Source organism: Chlorocebus sabaeus, chromosome 22 (genome assembly GCF_047675955.1).
Source record: "Chlorocebus sabaeus isolate Y175 chromosome 22, mChlSab1.0.hap1, whole genome shotgun sequence".
Classification (NCBI taxonomy): Eukaryota; Metazoa; Chordata; class Mammalia; order Primates; family Cercopithecidae; genus Chlorocebus; species Chlorocebus sabaeus.
The window spans coordinates 38858149-38875371 of record NC_132925.1 but is presented as its reverse complement, the minus strand read 5'-3'; the positions used below and the strand labels follow the sequence as shown (position 1 = coordinate 38875371).

General features: G+C 41.8%; 1 protein-coding gene across 2 annotated transcripts in view; it reads right to left on the bottom strand.

Moving 5' to 3' along the window:
• Positions 1-481: 481 nt before the first annotated feature.
• The window catches only part of UPK1B (uroplakin 1B), a 32127-nt gene continuing 15385 nt past the window's right edge, over positions 482-17223 (bottom strand). For both annotated transcript variants that reach the window (XM_007985718.3, XM_007985717.3), the window contains 5 exons: positions 15716-15790; positions 14929-15051; positions 11685-11864; positions 6943-7026; positions 482-1700 (listed from right to left, as the gene is read on the bottom strand). In XM_007985718.3, the coding sequence (XP_007983909.3) occupies positions 1650-1700; positions 6943-7026; positions 11685-11864; positions 14929-15051; positions 15716-15790 (513 nt within the window). In that variant the 3' untranslated portion in view covers positions 482-1649. The remainder of the gene's footprint in view (positions 1701-6942; positions 7027-11684; positions 11865-14928; positions 15052-15715; positions 15791-17223) is intronic.

Here is a 17223-nt window from a genome sequence, read left to right as displayed (position 1 = left end):
CAGCTTTACAACCGAGGCAAGTCCCCTCCAACCCTCCTTGTCCCTCCGCTGCCCCACCGCTCAGCCTCACTCACAGGTACCTGGTGGGGACATGGGATGGGGGTGCTGCCTGCGTCTGAGTCAGCTGGGAGCAGGACGCCAAAGTGACAGGTATGTTTTCTTCATGAAGGACGCACAGTTCTGCAGTTGGCGTTGGCGAGGTTTCCACCGCTTCCAATTGCAAGAGGAAAAGGATTTGCAGAGCCTTAGTTTCATCACTGCTTCTGGGGTAAGTGTAGCAGGAGCGAAAAGTAAAAGTGAGTGTAGAAGTTCCCACCGTTCAACTGTATGGCAGGGTTTGCCAGCATCCAGCAGGAAGCCACACCCTGTGTCTGCAGTTTCTACCTCCTCCACTTTAATTCCCAGGCTTTAGGCTTTTCTGTTGGAAAACTGTTTTGTTAGACTCGTATATGACATTGGTAAAAATGAAAGTGAACAGATTTTAAAGCTCTCTTTATTTCTAAGACTAGACAAATGTTGAGTTATAAGAATTTCCTTCAGGACCACAAATGGAAACAGTTCAGATGAGAAATATTTTGACAGTAAACAGAAATCCCTGTAAATCATCCCATTCTGTTGGCTGGCTTGCTTCTCTTCAGTTTGAAATGGTCTCAAGCTGAGACCATTCAGGGCAAAGACTGAGTAAATATATAACAGGCGCCTTGTCTGTCCACAGAAGTCCCCACACTTTCTTTTGTTTGTTTGGAGACAGAGTCTGGCTCTTTCATCCAGGCTGGAGTGCAGTGGTGTGATCTCAGCTCATTGCAACCTCTCTCTCCCGGGTTCAAGTGATTCTCCTGCATCAGCATCCCAAGTAGCTGGAATTACAGGCACCTGCCTGGCTAATTTTTGTATTTTTGTAGAGATAAGAGTTTCACCATGTTGGCCAGGCTGGTGTTGAACTCCTGACATGAAGTGATCTGCCCGCCTTGGCCTCCCAAAGTGCTAGGATTACAGGCAGGAGCCACCGTGCCCAGCCCACACTTTTAATTAACGGAGAATTGAGGCTACTAAACACATACCACTCTGCAAGGTATGAAAGAAAATTTGAACCACTGTTAAGAATTATTCTGGAGAATAAAAGGATCTGAAGGTGGCATGAAGAGAATCACCTATCTCCATACATGGGAGCTACTCTAGAAAGAAATGCAAAAGGTATATTTCAGTAATCTTTTCCTGGCTTCTCTGTTCCCCTGACAATACTGAGATCAATAGAAGCCTTAGAAGCTTCTTTTAGATAACGGTAAGAGATACGGGCAGATTGCTAGCCAAATACAGCTCTGGGTTACTGTGATAACACAGGTTCCTTTGAATGTATTTATTTTCCCAGATTAAAAATAAGCAGGGATGGAAGTAGTTGTTATGCATTTTTCAAATTCTCTTTTCAACAGTCTACATAAATGTTGCAGAATCCTAGACTAGGATGAAAAGTAGGAGTCATGGGAAGTGCGGGAGCCTGAGATCCTAAAGGAAGTCCGTACCATCTGACTTGGCAATGTAAGACACACATGTTAGTGTGGGGCGCAAACTGGGAATATTAGGAGAGAGCTGGTTCCAGCACCAAATCCAGAGTCACTTAGGGAAGGAGGTATGGTGGCAATGCTTTATGCTTAATATTCAATTCTGCTCCAGTAGAACATGGTACCCAGGAGAACCCAAAACTGGAATAGAAAAAAAAACAAGGAAAAATAAATAAGGGATTGTTTTAGAAACACCTCATTCTTGGAAAAAAATGATGTTAGGTTCATTCAGGCTTAGGTGACAACAGATATTTTTGTTTGTTTTTCTTTATTCTTAAAAAAAAAAACAAAACGGGATACATGTGCAGAATGTGCAGGTTTGTTACACAGGTATACGTGTGCCATGGTGGTTTGCTGCACCTATTGACCCATCCTCTAAGGTCCCTTCTCCTCACCCATCACCCCTCAACAGGCCCTGGTGTGTGGTGTTCCCCTCCCTGTGCCCATATGTTCTCATTGTTCACCTCCCGCTTATGAGTGAGAACATGCGGTGTTTGATTTTCTGTTCCTGTGTTAGTTTGCTGAGAATGGTGACTTCCAGCTTCATCCATGTCCCTGCAAAGGACGTGATCTCATTCCGTTTTATGGCTGCATAGTATTCTAGTGTGTATGGACCACATTTTCTTTATCCAGTCTATTGCTGATGGGCATTTGGGTTGGTTCCATGTCTTTGTTAGACAACAGATTTTTAAGAGTAATCTCATTATAAGCAACATCACTGGGCCAGATGTGACACCAAATCCATCCTGCTCCAAAGCATCACTTATTACCTGCCACTCAGAGGCAGCTTCTCTGTTCCCCACATTCTGATCCCAGTTCTCATCCTAGACTCCTTCTCTTCTGGGGTTGCCCTTTTCGTCTGTGCTAAACTCTTTTTGCCATCAAGGCCACTTATCCTCCAATGCCTTCGTGTTTCTAGTATATACCATTTTGGGGTAAGCATTCCTTGCTTCTAGTATTACACTTCTCCCAGGGAACTTCTCTTTTTTCCTAAAATGCTTATGACCTGGAATGGCTTCCTCTGAAGAATGCCACAGAACTGAAGATACCTGACTTAGGCAAGGGCTGAGTTTTATTTTAGTTTATTTGGGCTCTGTTTTAGATCTGGAACTTACTCCTGGGTAACTTTAGTCAAGTCACTTAAATTTCCTGAGCTCCAGTTTCTACATTTATAAAATAAATGTAACATCTCTACCTACCCCAGAGCTAGAGCAGTGAATGAGATAATGAAATAATAGGATCTAATGTTTATTAGAATACCTTATTATGCATCAAGCACTGTTCTAAGTGTTACCCATGTAACTGAAGTTAATGCTTCCAAAACCCTATGGAGAAATGGAGGCACAGAGAAGTAACTTACCCAAGGTCATAGAACTAGTAGATGCTGGAACTGGGATTCAAATCCAAGCAGTCAGCTTCAGAGTTTAGCTAGTTAATCACTAAGAAAAAGCCCCTTGCAAGCAACAGTGAAACGGGCATGCTTAAAAGCCCTCATTAAGCACAATTCTTGAGAGCCCCACTGAATTTCTCTGTTCCTCGTAACAGGGGAGACTGGCTACCTGCTTAACTACTGTTGTGGGGATTTAATATTAAAAATATTTGACATGGCACCTTGTTTATAGCAGCTCTCAATACATTTAATCATTTAATTCCCTTCCCTTCTCTCTTTTGAATTTCAAGAGGGAATTAACTAGATACAGAGTTTATTTGATACTTGTAGAAAATCAAGGGTTACAACTGGTTTGGAGTTCTGAGATACTCAAAGCCTTTAAACATCATCCCACAGTTCCTGCTAATATGGCACAAATAGAAACTTCACTGTTACCTTTCATTCATTCAACAAATGATTGAGCTCTTACTACATGCTGTGCTGGGCACTGGGGTTACAAAGAACAGCTGGTTCTCAGCTTTTTGCAGTCAAACACGTTATCATGGACACGTTCCATCATAGAGGTGTGCCCAGGATGTTGTGAGAGCTCCTAACAGGTTGGGTTCAGGGATCATGAAAGACCCCTTGAAGGAGTTGATTTCCCTCTCCTTCCTGCCTCACTCAGTTTATCACCCCCTAAGCCAGCATTTCTTTCTCTCTTTCTCTTTTTTTTTTTTGAGATAGAGTCTTGCTTTGTCACCAGGCCAGAGTGCAGTGGCATGATCTCGGCTCACTGCAACCTCCGTGTCCTGGGTTCAAGTGATTCTCCTGCCTCAGCCTCCCGAGTAGCTGGGACTACAGGTGCATGCCACCACACTCAGTTAACTTTTGTATTTTTAGTAGAGATGAGTTTCACCATGTTGGCCAGGATGGTCTTGATCTCTTGACCTCGTGATCCACCCGCCTCGGCCTCCCAAAGGCCAGCATTTCTTAAAGCATAGTGTTATGGTTCAGCTGTGTCCCCACTCAAATCTCATCTTGAATTGTTTCTCCTATAATCCCCATGTGCCATGGGAGGGACCTGATGGGAGATAATTGAATCATGGGAGTGGGTTTTTTCCATGCTGTTATCCTGACAGTGAATAAGTGTCGTGAGATCTGATGGTTTTATAAAGGGCAGTTCCCCTGCACACGCTCTGCTGCCTGCTGTCATGTAAGACATGCCTTTGCTCCTCCTTCACCTTCTGCCATGATTGTGAGGCCTCCCTAGCCATGTGGAACTGTGAGTCCATTAAACTTCTTTTTCTTTATAAAGTACATGGTTTTGGGTATTTCTTCATAGGACTATGAAAATGGACTAATACACATAGTAAACACCTGAAGGATGGTTCAGGAGTCCATGATGTAAGACTATCTGAATAATAATGAGAACTTATTTGCCTTTTCACTGTTTTCCTATTTGCACTGATGGTGTAAAAGCAGTGGAAAGTAAAACTGCTGGAGTATCAGCAAGAATCAAGGCAGAGTCACTAAACTGTGTTAGTGGTCATTGTGCCTTCACTGCTATGCATTTACAGTAAAAAAAAAAAACCTTTTTTTTTTTTTTTGAGATGGAGTCTTGCTCTGTCACCCAGGCTGGAGTTCAGTGGCTCGATCTCGGTTCACTGCAAGCTCCACCTCCCAGGTTCATGACATTCTGCTGCCTCAGCCTCCCAAGTAGCTGGGACTACAGGTGCCTGCCACCATGCCTGGCTAATTTTTTTGTATTTTTAGTAGAAATGGGGTTTCACCATGTTAGCCAGGATGGTCTCGATCTCCTGACCTCGTGATCCGCCCGCCTCGGCCTCCCAAAGTGGTGGGATTACAGGCGTGAGCCACTGCGCCCAGCCAAAAAATAAAAACATTTAAAAAACCAGTTTCACTTGAGATTTTCCTCAATGAAGCAGTAAGAACTACTACTTTTATTACATTTTGGTCTTTGAGTACACATCTTTTTAAATATTCTGCATGACAATAAAGGAAGTATTCATTGATAAAGGAGTCTGTTGCATAGTGTAATATGGTTGTCTTAAAAGCACTTGCATGATTGTGTTGTGTACTGAATTTTTTTTTTTTAAAGGAAACACCACTTGAAAAAATGACAGACAAGCTATGGTTGTTCAGACTTGGACAGGTGGCAGATATTGTCTTGAAAATTTACAAAGTGAGTCTGTCACTTCAAGGAAAACAATTGACAATATTCATTGCTAATGATAAATTTGAGCTTTCAAGCAAAAATCAGAACCTTAGAAAACTTGTAGCTGTCACCATGAACTTGATAGCATCCCATTGCTTAAGGTATTTTCTGATGTGGCAATATCAATGCCACATGTGATTTTTTGGATATTGCATAAATGAATCAGTTAACATTTGGAAGATCTACATAACACAATGAACTAATATTTTTTCCAAATAAGCAATCTATGATGTTATAGAGTTATAAATGGCTGAAAGATATATGCAAAGTGCAAGACAAACCAATGTAATGTATTTTTAACATAACAGAGTATGAAAAGCTCATTAACAGAATTTCAGATTCCAAATTGCAACTGATCTTTAAGAAGCTACTACTTGTGGGCTGGGTGCAGTGCTCATGGCCATAATCCCAGTGCTTTGGGAGGCCAGGGTGGGAGGATTGCTTGAGGCCAGGAGTTCAAGACCAACCTAGGCAACAAAGCAAGCCCTAGGCACAATGGTGTGCACCTGTAGTCCCAGTTACTGGGGAGGCCAAGGCAGGACGATTACTTGAGTCCAGGAGTTGGAGGCTACAGTGAGCTGTGACTGTGCCACTGAACTCCATCATGGGTGACAGAGTGAGACTCTGACTCAAAAAAAAAAAAAAGAAAAGAAATGAAACTACTACTTGTGGAGTTTTGTGTAGTATTAAAGAATATTCACAATTTTCTTCACATTCACAATTATCTTCCGATTGCACTTCAAGTTCAGATAATTGTGAATATTATTAAAACACTATTTTTTTCAATTAGAATGTATTTTCTTCAAATCATTCAACTGAGGCAACATATTACAACAGATTGAATGAAGGTGCAAATATGAGAATCTAGCTGTCTTCTATTTAGCTAGTCATTGAAGAGATTTACAAAAAAGTCACTGTTATAAAATATTTTCCACAAAAATATGTTGTGATAATTTTTAATGGGCTTATTATTTTAAAATAAATATTTACAATTTTCTATGTTAATTTCCAGTGGGGTAAATGCCAATAGATATAGGCCACATAGAGAAAAGCCTTTTGGAGTCCTCAATAATTTTTGAGAGTGTAAGTGAGTTCTGAAATCAAAAGTTTGTGACTGCTTCTCTGAGGCAATGGTTCTCAATGCTGACAGCAGATCATCTGAGGGAAATAAAAAATGCCTTGGCTCAACCCCCAGGTCAACTAAATCAAAGTCTCAGAGGTTGGGATCCGAGCAATTTTTTAAAAACGTTTCCCACAGGGTTTTAATGTGTAGCTGGGGCTGAGAACCACTGCTCCAATCTCTTGCTGCATACGCGTCAGATAAAGTGGGCAGTAGGAAAGCATGCATCTGCCAGAGGCAGCTCTTTGGAAGGATCTGGGCTTATTAGTGTCAGGCAGGGGCCATCTAGATAGGTGACAGTCTTTGATATGTGGATGAAATGAATGAATGAGATCTGGAGACCGGGAGGAGCAGTTCACTAAGAACTCTGGCAAGGGAAAGAGGCTCTCCAGCCCTCTAAAGGCACCTGCGCATCAGTCAGCCGGAAGAAGGAGCTGGTGGGCAGGGCACAGCCTTTCCCTGGTAGGGGAAGTTAACTCCTTGCCTCTCAAGGGAACCCACTGTCCTTCCTCCGGTGCCAGAAGTTTCCCGGCTAGCCTTCAGGCCTGAGGTTTTGTTTCTAGACTTTCTAGTGTGGTTGAGGTAACCAGTGGCACGCTCAAGGTCTCTCCCTATCATCATCCTCTCAGAGATAAAATATGTGCTGGGAAATACTCACAGTCCAGCAGAGAATGGCAAATCCAAACCAGGCAACCCCCCAGGCATGTCGGTTCATTGGTCCAGAGATCAGTTCATAGCAGCCCTGAAGGAGTGGGCAATTCCGCATTAGTGTGAGAAAAACCAGAAAGCAGAGAAGAGATTGATGGAAAGCAGGTTCCTCTTGGAATCAATATTGCCCAAGAGTCTGATTTCACATACCCAGGCTATTTCCACGTCTCTGGGGACAGCCAGCTACTAACAGTGCTTTACTGAGGGAACACAAACAATGCTGTTGAACAATGATTCTACATCACATTTATTTGTGTCTTTATCACAGTCTCCCTACAAAGTACTGCTATTTTAGCATAACACTCTTTCTATACTGAATACATGGACAATAAATTCAAAAATCTTAATTCAATTAGAATTTTTCCCTCCTCAAAGGTTTTATTGGTGATTTATTTGGAGGCAATTACTTTTTGATTTGTTTGTGTTTAAATAAAAATGCTTCTGTCCATGAAAACCAGAGGTCTCCTGTTGCCATTTTTAATAATCACTGAAGGAACCCCTGCATTATGCTCCCTGAATTCTGATTTGATGTTATATTTCAACATTACTGAATTCTGATGAGACCTTGAAGGGTCACAGTGAGCATGCAAAAGAATAATTTTTTTATTCACTAAATCATTCATTCATGCATGTCACAATCCAGTAAGTATTTATACATGGCACACTCTATCCTAGTCACTGTGCTAAGTTCTGGAGTGATATACACGTGTAAGGCTAGAGCTGCCATCTGAGCAGGCTCTACCAAAGCTCTGGGAACCAAAGGGAATGCCTAGGAAATCCTATAACCAGGGCTGGTTCCATGGACCATGCGGCCCTGCCTCTCACCCCATCTTCCACTACTAGAGGAGGTTTCTCTATAAAGCAAATGAGCTTAAGCTTCAGGGCCCCTTACTTGAAAGACCCTTTCAAGGCCCTGTGCCTAATTTTTTAAGTGTATTTTTATTGTTTTTCCTAAGAAGGATCCTTCCCTATAATTTGTGTGTGAGGGTGGGGGTGGGGGGTTCCAGCCACAAAAATTCTAGCTCCATCTTTGTCTTCTACTCGTCGTTCACTCATTCTGGCCTTGTCATACTGATCTCCTTTGTGCTCCTTCAAAAAGCTGGGCCTGCTCCCACTTAAGGGCCTTTGCACTCACAGCTCCTTTCACGTAGAACTTTCCTCTCCAGTCTTCCAGTGTCTCATTTTCTCACTTAATTCAGACCTCTGCAAATATCATCTCAACAAAGCCTTTCCTGACAGTGACAGAGAAAAAGACCCTTTCTCCATCCTACTCTATATACTCACCCTGCTTTATTTCTGCTCATGGCCTTTTTGGGCCTAGAATTTTATCATGTATTTGTTTGGTAACATGTTTATTTTCTGTCTCCCATGCTAGAATGCAAGCTCCATGAGGGCAGAGATTTTATGTTGTTCACTGTTGAATTTCTAGAACCTAGAATAAGTGCCTGGCACATAGTAGACACCTAATTAGCATTGACAGAATGAATGGAACATTAAGTAATGTTTATAACAGTATAACTTGCAACACACTTGATGGTTCACAGAACACTCCCATGTCTGTTACTCCTGAGTCTTTCCAACAATCCCAGGAGGTGGGCATTCATTTAATTATATATATATAAGAGCCCACTTATGCCAGGTACCAAGTACTGGCTGGGTATTTAGCTGTGGCAAACAGAAGTAGGCCTTGCCTTCATGAAGGTCACAGACAGAAGCCCCATTTTTCTCACCTCTTCTCATTTAGTGCCTTTTTGTGATGCTAGTCAATTTAGTGGTTCTTTACTTGATTTTCCTTCATTTCATCATAACATTTTTGAGGTATGGTGATGACAATTTGCATATAGCATTTATGGGTCACATAAACCATAACATAGAATATATATATTTGCATCTGACATGCTGTGTGAAATTCTAGTTAATTTCTACTATTACCAGGCTTATAGTGACTTCCCTAATTTCATTAGTCTTCACAGCTATAGCAGCACATTTGTGCATTGTAGATCCTGAAAACCTACAATATGGATGTGAAAAAGTGAAGCATGGGCAACACAGTGAGACCTCATCTCTACAAAAAATAAAATTAGCCAGGCCTGGTGGTACACGCCTGGAGTCCCAGTTAGTTGGGAGGCTGAAGCGGAAGGGAAGATCACTCGTGCCCAGGAGTTCCAGGTTGCAGTAAGCTGTGATTGCGGCATGGCACTCCAGCTTGGGTGACAGAGTGAGACCCTGTCTCTCAAACAAAACAAAACAAAACAAAAACCATGCTGGGCACAGTGGCTCATGCCTTTAATCCCAGCACTTTGGGAGGCCGAGGTGGGCGGATCACAAGGTCAAGAGATCGAGACCATCCTGGCCAACATGGTGAAACCCTACTCTACTAAAAATACAAAAATTAGCTGGGTGTGGTTGTGTGCACCTGTAGTCCCAGCTACTTGGGAGGCTGCGGCAGGAGAATCGCTTGAACCTGGGAGGTGGAAGTTGCAGTGAGCCAAGGTCGTGCCACTGCACTTCAGCCTGGCGACAGAGCGAGACAGACTCCGTCTCAGGAAAAAAAAAAACCAAAAAAAAGTAAAGAAAAGGAAAACCATTCACTATTCACTTCTTTATTCACCCATCTATCAAACATCAGTGCTTGCCTTGTGCCAGGCATTATGCTAAGTACTAAAAATATCAAATCTGTAGAATCGCATAATACATAGTCCTCAAGGAGACTCAGAAAAAATAGACTTGGGAACAAATATAGTTCCAGGTGGTGAATGCAATAATAGAAATAAAGTATACCAGGTCTTGGGGTGGCACCTTTTGCTTGGTGGAAAAGGATGGCAAGAGGGGACTTAGCAAGACCTATGAGCCAGGGAGAATGGTGGCGTGTGGGAATCTGGGAGGCTGGGCTAGGGAGAATCAGAAAGGATTAATAGATAAGAGCTGATGTCAAAGGAGCAGAATGAGTGAGGTTGAGAAACAGGGAGCACAGGATGTCAGGAACAAAAAAAGGAATTTCAGAATTCAGGAATTTGGTGGAGGAGTAGGGCTGAGTGATGATGAATTTGTAGTTGGTAGGCAGTGGAGGTGGAGTTGTTAGAACAGATGAGGCCAGGGAACTGCAAGGGAACGTGTTAGAAGCATTGTCAAAATGGGTGTGGAGGTCCCAAGGTAGAGGAAAAGAGTTCATTTGTATCTTTTCCTCAATTTCTCATGTGTCTAAACTTGAGAAAAGTAAGTTGCTTCAGGTTTGTCCTCATAACTACAATATTAGATGTGCCAAGAAAAAAATGTGTAACTATGAAATAAACTGGTTATCTGAAGACAAATGTCTTATTTTCTTCCCTTTCAAAGAGGTAATACGGTTTGTACACAATTACAATCAATCAATTGTACACAATTACAATCCAACTTGCATGAGCCAGTTCCAATGTTGAAATATCAAAAGCCTTTTATAGTCCTGAGAATAATATATATTGCACAGCATGATTATAAGCAGTGAATTTAGTTTTTAATAACAGTCTGAATATAATTGATCAAAACAGTGCCAGACAATGCTGCAGTAAAGCTCAATGAGGGTTGCTTTGGACACTGCTGCAAAATAATCTAGATCACTCCCATGCCCTTTTCTGGAATAATGCATCCAGTTCCAGTCCCGGCACCCTGTCAGGTGGTGATCAACAGTGCCATGTCCCTCAATCTGAAAGTGCAGTTTGTTCTACTCCCAAACAAAAGAGCCTGACATTTCTCAATTATTTAATGAGCTGGTACACAACTAGCTTTCCTTAAAGAAAGCTTTCCTGAGCAGAGCACAGCGTTTCAGTGTACAGTGTCAGCAGATGCTGACTGCAAGTATGTGGGGATTCTCACCAGGACTTCTGGGGAATATTAGCAAGTCTTCATTGGCTTAGAGTCTGTGCTTGAAGCCAGAAAACTCGTGTTTCAAAAGCCAGAGGGTTTTTTGAAAAGATGGACATCTACTAGTTGTGTGGCCTCGGCAAGGTATTTGTTAGCATCTCTATATCTAAGTTCTTCATCTGTAAAACAGGGATCCTACTGGCACCTACTACTGAGCATTAAAGGAGATAGTATATGTGTGGCACTTGAAACAGTGTTTGGCATTTAGTAAGTATTCAATAAATGTTAGTTTTCATGATTGTAATCACATTATCCTCATCAGCCTGGAAACTTGTTCAAAAACTATCTGTATGTAAACTACTTTCCATCCAAATCACCAACCTAATGTTTATTAAGACTGTACTACTTTACCATTGAATAAGGAATGTGGATGTGTAATTACTACATTTATCCTCAGCAATAGTCATTGCTTTGGAATTGGCAAAACATTCTTTTTGCACATCATCCCTTCCAATTTATGTTTTGCAAAACTAGAGGAAAACTTTGTTTAATGTAAATATTTCTTGAAATACCAATTCTATACATTGAACAAATTGTCTTTATTTAAACGAAGTTGGATCCCGCTATTGCAATTCTCATGTTTTGTTAATTTTATTAAAATGTAAATTTGCCCCTGTCAGTCCTAGTTTAGCATTTGCGGTTTATTAACAGAGAAGGAAATAGTTAACATGAGGTTTAGGGAAAAGAATGTAGAATTCCTTACTGAAAGACTATTTCCTACAGTTGACCAATATTTTCCTCATAAAGAGCAGCAGAACCTCCTGGCAAGTCTTGGGAGGAGAGAGGACTCACCTGATTGTGATAAAAACCAGGCACGCCTAGTTTACAAGCCTCCAGGTTGAGAGGTTCTTTAAGATTGTTCATAACACAGCACTGACGAGGCCAGGGATAGTCAGCATCATTATTCTCAGTCCGGAAGGCAGACGTGTATTTTTGCCAGTCTGATGGACCATTTACGCCACAGCAGTTGTCCTGTCAGCAGATGAGAGATACAAAATTCTCTTTCGTGGTCCCTACTAGAGCCATCGATGTAGCAACTGAAATTTTATAGAGAAAGAAGATACGGAAAGTGTACCGTATCTTACATTTACTAAGAAGTCCCCAAATGACAGCTGAAGGTATTGATAACTTACAACTTACATTTTACAGTTTGTAAAATAATTTTTACACTATTACTTTACTAGTCATTAGTGAGCCCTGTAGCCACTGACATGTTACTTAAACTCTCTAAGCCTCAGTTTCCTTAACTGTAAAATTGGAATATAGTACCTATCTCATAGAGTTTTTTTAAGGATTAAATGAGTTAATTTACTTAATGTGCTCAATACAGTGCCTGGCTTATGCTAAACTCTTAATAAATGTTAATTATGATTGATACTGTACTGATATCTTGATATAACAATGTGAGAGAGGAATAATTATTGTGATACATGAGCAAATTGAGAATCGTCAAATTAAAAATTTTAGTGATGAAGTTATGAGTAATTGTTCTTGTTTTGCTTTTCTGTACATTTAAACATTTTTTAAGAGTAATTAGGTATTATTTTTATAATGGGAGAAAATAAAGTGAAAAAAATAACCTGGTGATACACAGCCGTCTCCACGTAGGGAAGAGAGATCAATTAATGCATCCCTTACACTCTGGATAGAATTGAGAATACAGGACAGAACACAATTCATATAGCTTTCCTTCTTTATTATCAATTCTGCTAAAATCCTTCAAAAGGGAGGAAGTTAAAACTATGGGTATCTTGGAACTTTTAGAATGAATATATTCAAGTAAGCTTGATGATAAATCAACCATCTTTAAAGGATGTACAATTTTGTCACTGTATTATGGGAAATGTCTAACCAAGAAAAAGAATTGCTCTGCATTCTGGGAAAAAATGGTTAAGTCTAAGCCAGGCTTATTTCAAACTAGGATTTAAGTGGGGACAGAGAAGAGTTAAGCATCCAGAATTGAGCTCTGCAGTGCTCCAAGCTTCAGATTTGGGTAAAGAGTGACAGCCCAGCAGAGGAGACTAAGCGGGAGTAGCCAGTGAGACAAATGCTGATAAGATGTCAAAGAAGATGAGGACAGAAACTTGACAATTGGATTTGGCAGGGTGGAGGTAATTGGTAATGATGACCAGGGTTGTTTTTGTTGAGTGGTGGGGCCAGAGGCCAATTGTAGTTGGATGAAAACAGATGAGGGGGATGAAAATGGGGACCACAAGTATAGGCGTCTCTTCTGAGATTTGCTGTGGAATAAAACAAAAGAGAACAGAAGAGTGGGTGAATGTTGGACAAGGGAGACTTTTTATAAGATGGACAATTCAAGGTGTCCATGTAGGCTGATGAAAGGGAGAAACTGATGAGGCAGATCAGAGCAGGGAAGACTGTCGGGGCAAAGGAGATGGAATGCAGAATAGAAGCAAAAGAGCTGGACAAAGGACAGCCCGTGTGTCATAACAAGAGAGAAGGCAAAATGCACAGGTGTAGATCAATGTAGATTTGGTGGTAGAAAGATGAGCTGGTTCTTGTCTAATTGCTTCTATATTCTTAAAAACATATGAGGTCAGGTCATCAGCTGAGAGGGAGGGTGAGGAGCAATGTGGCAGGCATGAAGGAAGAACATGTGAAATAGTGACAAGTGAATTTCCTGTGAAAATATACTAGGAAATATTGTCTGCCCATCTGAGCTCTGTGGTCACAAGTTTAAATTGAAATTATCACAGTTGTGTGACTTTTCTCAGCAATGTTTAGCTCTTAGAGTATAAATGAAGAGTGAGCAAAAAGCTGTATTCTACTCAGTGGGCTTGGTTAGGAAAGAATGACCAACAGAGAAGGGTAGGGAAGGAATGGCTATGGGGCTGGACTTGAATATGGGTTAGGCAAAGGGCAAAGAGAAAACATGAAAGGGGTGATAGAAAGTTAAAAAGTGGTCAATTAATTGGAGGTCCTAATGGGGTAAAATTATTAGAATTGAGATATTAGAATAAATGAAATAAATAACAGAAATTAGTGGTCAGAGAGTAGAATGTGGCACAGTTATTGGTGATGGCATGCTGGCTATGGTCAAGGAAGAGGGTGGAGGTAGGGTGGAAAGCAAAATCTTTGGAACGGGGTAGGACAAGGAATTGTGAGACCGGATGTTGTGGAGTCATCCATGTGGCTGCTGAAGTTTCTAGGTGGGATGTCAGGAGTATGACTGAAGAGGTAGACAGTGAGTGAGATATTGAAATCCCTAATGAAGGCAGGAGAACAACTGGGGGTAGGGAGGCTGGTAAGTAATGACAAGGAGGGATAAAGGGTGATGTAGATCGAGGAAGCAAATAGTATGGCAGCCAAGGGGAGCAAGAAGGAGCCTAGCCAATTTCCAGGTCCCATGGTACATGGATATGGGAGGAAAATGAAGGGCAGGCAGTACTCCCAGGAGATAGCCAAATTTCCAATGAAGCAAGAAAAAGATACTAAAGAGTTCATAGAAGGAGTGATGGCTATAAGGGAGTTTGCTGATGACAGACTGTAAAAAGTTGGTGATGGGGTGTGGAGTAGGAGCAGGGGCCAGTGAGGAAGCTGGGTCAGATTGGTAGTTATGTAGAGGATAACAATTTGTGTACAGAGGGCAATGTGGGGGTGATGATGGATATTCTGGAAGACTTGGACTTTTGATGGCATTGGAGATAAACATGGACATAAACTATGATTGCCAGTTGGAGAAAACTGGGTGATCAAATCAAGACATAGTGCCTGGTCCTTGGCAAGACTGGCTCACAGGGGTTGTGAAGAGGTACCAAAAAGGCGAAACGGGCAGTAATTACCACTCGAGTTCACTGTGGGGTAGAGAAAATATTTTTCTTTTAATGTAAATGATACCTGAGTTCTAAGAAGGAGAGTATATGATTAATCTAAATTTCTTGACAAAATCATTCCAACGAATGTAAGCTAATCATCATGGCTTGGAATAAAATATAGGGTCCCACGGAGTCATGTGTACGACACCCACTCCCACCAGTAAATAAAAATGGCCTCTCCCCAAGACCCCAGGTCTTACCTGGAGCATGAGCCTGTCCCAGGTTTTGGTGACTCCATTGTTTTTCCACTGGTCATCATTGTTTGGAGGGCTGTTGTTTTGGTACCTCTCTAGCATCTGCTTCAGGAAGAGGTTGGGTGTGAACTATAATAAGAAGAGGCAACACAAGAGGGAGAGTTAGCACACTAATTTTCAAGGAGAGGAAAATATTTTTCTCTGTCAGTTCCTGGGGACACTGAGCATTCTCTCCTGGAGCAAAACTGTACTCAGAGACACCAAGTACAGCTGGCTGAGGTTGGCATAAGTCACCACGCAGAGAAGAGACTCTCATGTTAAAAGAAATCACTATGAGGCCAGGGGAACACGTGTTGTAAGGTAGCTTAGGCTAGGGCAACAGAGAATGTGAGAGAAAGAAATACATAGAATTGAGAGCAAGTCTTAGCTGAGGTAGAATAGAGATCCTCCCATTGGAAGGCCCATGGCCATGGCAGAGTGGTGAAACCCACAGGGGATTACAAACTTGGGCCCTGGGAGTCAGGATGTTTGAGTTCAGAATTCTTGCTCTTTCAGTTGCCAACTATGTCACTTTAGACAAGTCACTTTACCTTTCTGTCTCATTTTTTTCTTTTCTAAAATGACAAGAGTGATAATGCCTATTTCATAGATTTATAAGGATTAAGTGAAGTGATAAATGTATGATTACCATGCATATTGGATTGCCTGGGCATACAGTAAGGGGTTAATACATGTTGGTTGTTATAATAATGATAATTCATATTATCATTTTGCTTTTTGAGGTTGTACTCACAAAGTCTCGTTGTGTTGCTGCTGTGATACAAGATGCCACTTCAAAGGCATATACTATAAACATCAGAATGAAATACTGAAAGGGAAACAAATGAGATAAAATAATTACATTTACCTGTCGAAGAGCGACTTGCCCAAATAATTATGATTTTTCAGCAAATTCATCATATAAGCATGTAATCATTCATGTAGTTATTCAACAAACCCTCATTGATCAGTGGCTTGGATTGGGGCTTGGTGCTAGTCAGCTCAGTTCTCTCCCTTTCTCCAGAGAACAAATAGCCATTGAATACAGAGCTTCCTCAGTCCAGTTTTCTGAGTTTCTATTTTAACTGGGAAAAACAAGTACAAGAGAATGAACTGGTGTGTGTGTGTGTGTGCATTTACATGCATGTGTGTGCTCAGTGCCTACCAAAAGAGTCTTAGTGTATCACATACAATATAGGGCCTCATAAATCCACTTTAATTTTGGAATTTTGGAGAAATTTTCTTTACAATTTGCTGAGAATTTAGAATCACAGAGTTCAGAAAAAGATGAACTGGATCATGTTGAATATCTAGGGTCCTTCCTAACAAGCATCCAGCCTCATCAGAGGAGAGGCAACCTCCAAGTGCACAGCGATTTGCCGGGCGTTCTTTCACATGCACCTGCACTCAAAGTACATCGGCTCAGGTGAGTGAAGTGGTACTTGCCGTGTGTGGTAGTGGTGTTGTGTGTGTGTGTGTGTGTGGGCATGGGCACATGGGTGCATGGGCACATGGGTGCATGTGCACGTGATGCCTCCACATGACAGTGCTGGAAAATTTCTGGCTGGAAAACATCTGAGCAGCAAATGACCTCTGAATCTGGGATGGGGACTGTTTGCAAGAGTTCCATTTTTGCCTTGCTCAGCCTCGCACACACTCTTGGGAGAAGGGGCACTGTGGTCAGTGTCAGCAGGGCAGGCAGGGAAAACTGTCCTCTTTGGGTATGGGAGGCTCTCCGAGCAGGACCCTCTGCCCAGCCCAGAATAAAGCTCTGGCTGCAGTCAACAGCAGGAACACCTTGAGAGGCCCCAGAACATTTTTTTCCTGTATTAGCTGCTGCCTTGCTCCTTGCCAAGAGCTTTGCTGGCTGCTCATAAAGACGCTGCAGAAAGGAGGCACACAGTGAGGTGTTTCCTCCTTTAGCCCCTTTGCCTCCCCAGCTCACTTCTCCTGGCTGTCAGGCACGCACATGGATGGCCCAAAGTGAGGCTGGGATGCAGGCGAATTTGTCTTTAGGAACACCTGTGTCTCCTCTCCCTTTTTCCTGTATTCCTTTCCCCACCCACCAAAAGTGGGTACTTTTGCCCTGGAACTTACCCACACTAAGGAACCAGAGAATGTAAATGTTCTGTATTCCGCTGGAACCAGGACAATGGTTAGTTCAAAGAAAGAGTGAACTAAGAAGCACCTTACATTGCTGGACTGAGTCTATAAAGGGGGAACTGAGGTCCTGCAGCATTTGAATAAAAGGTTTATTTCAGG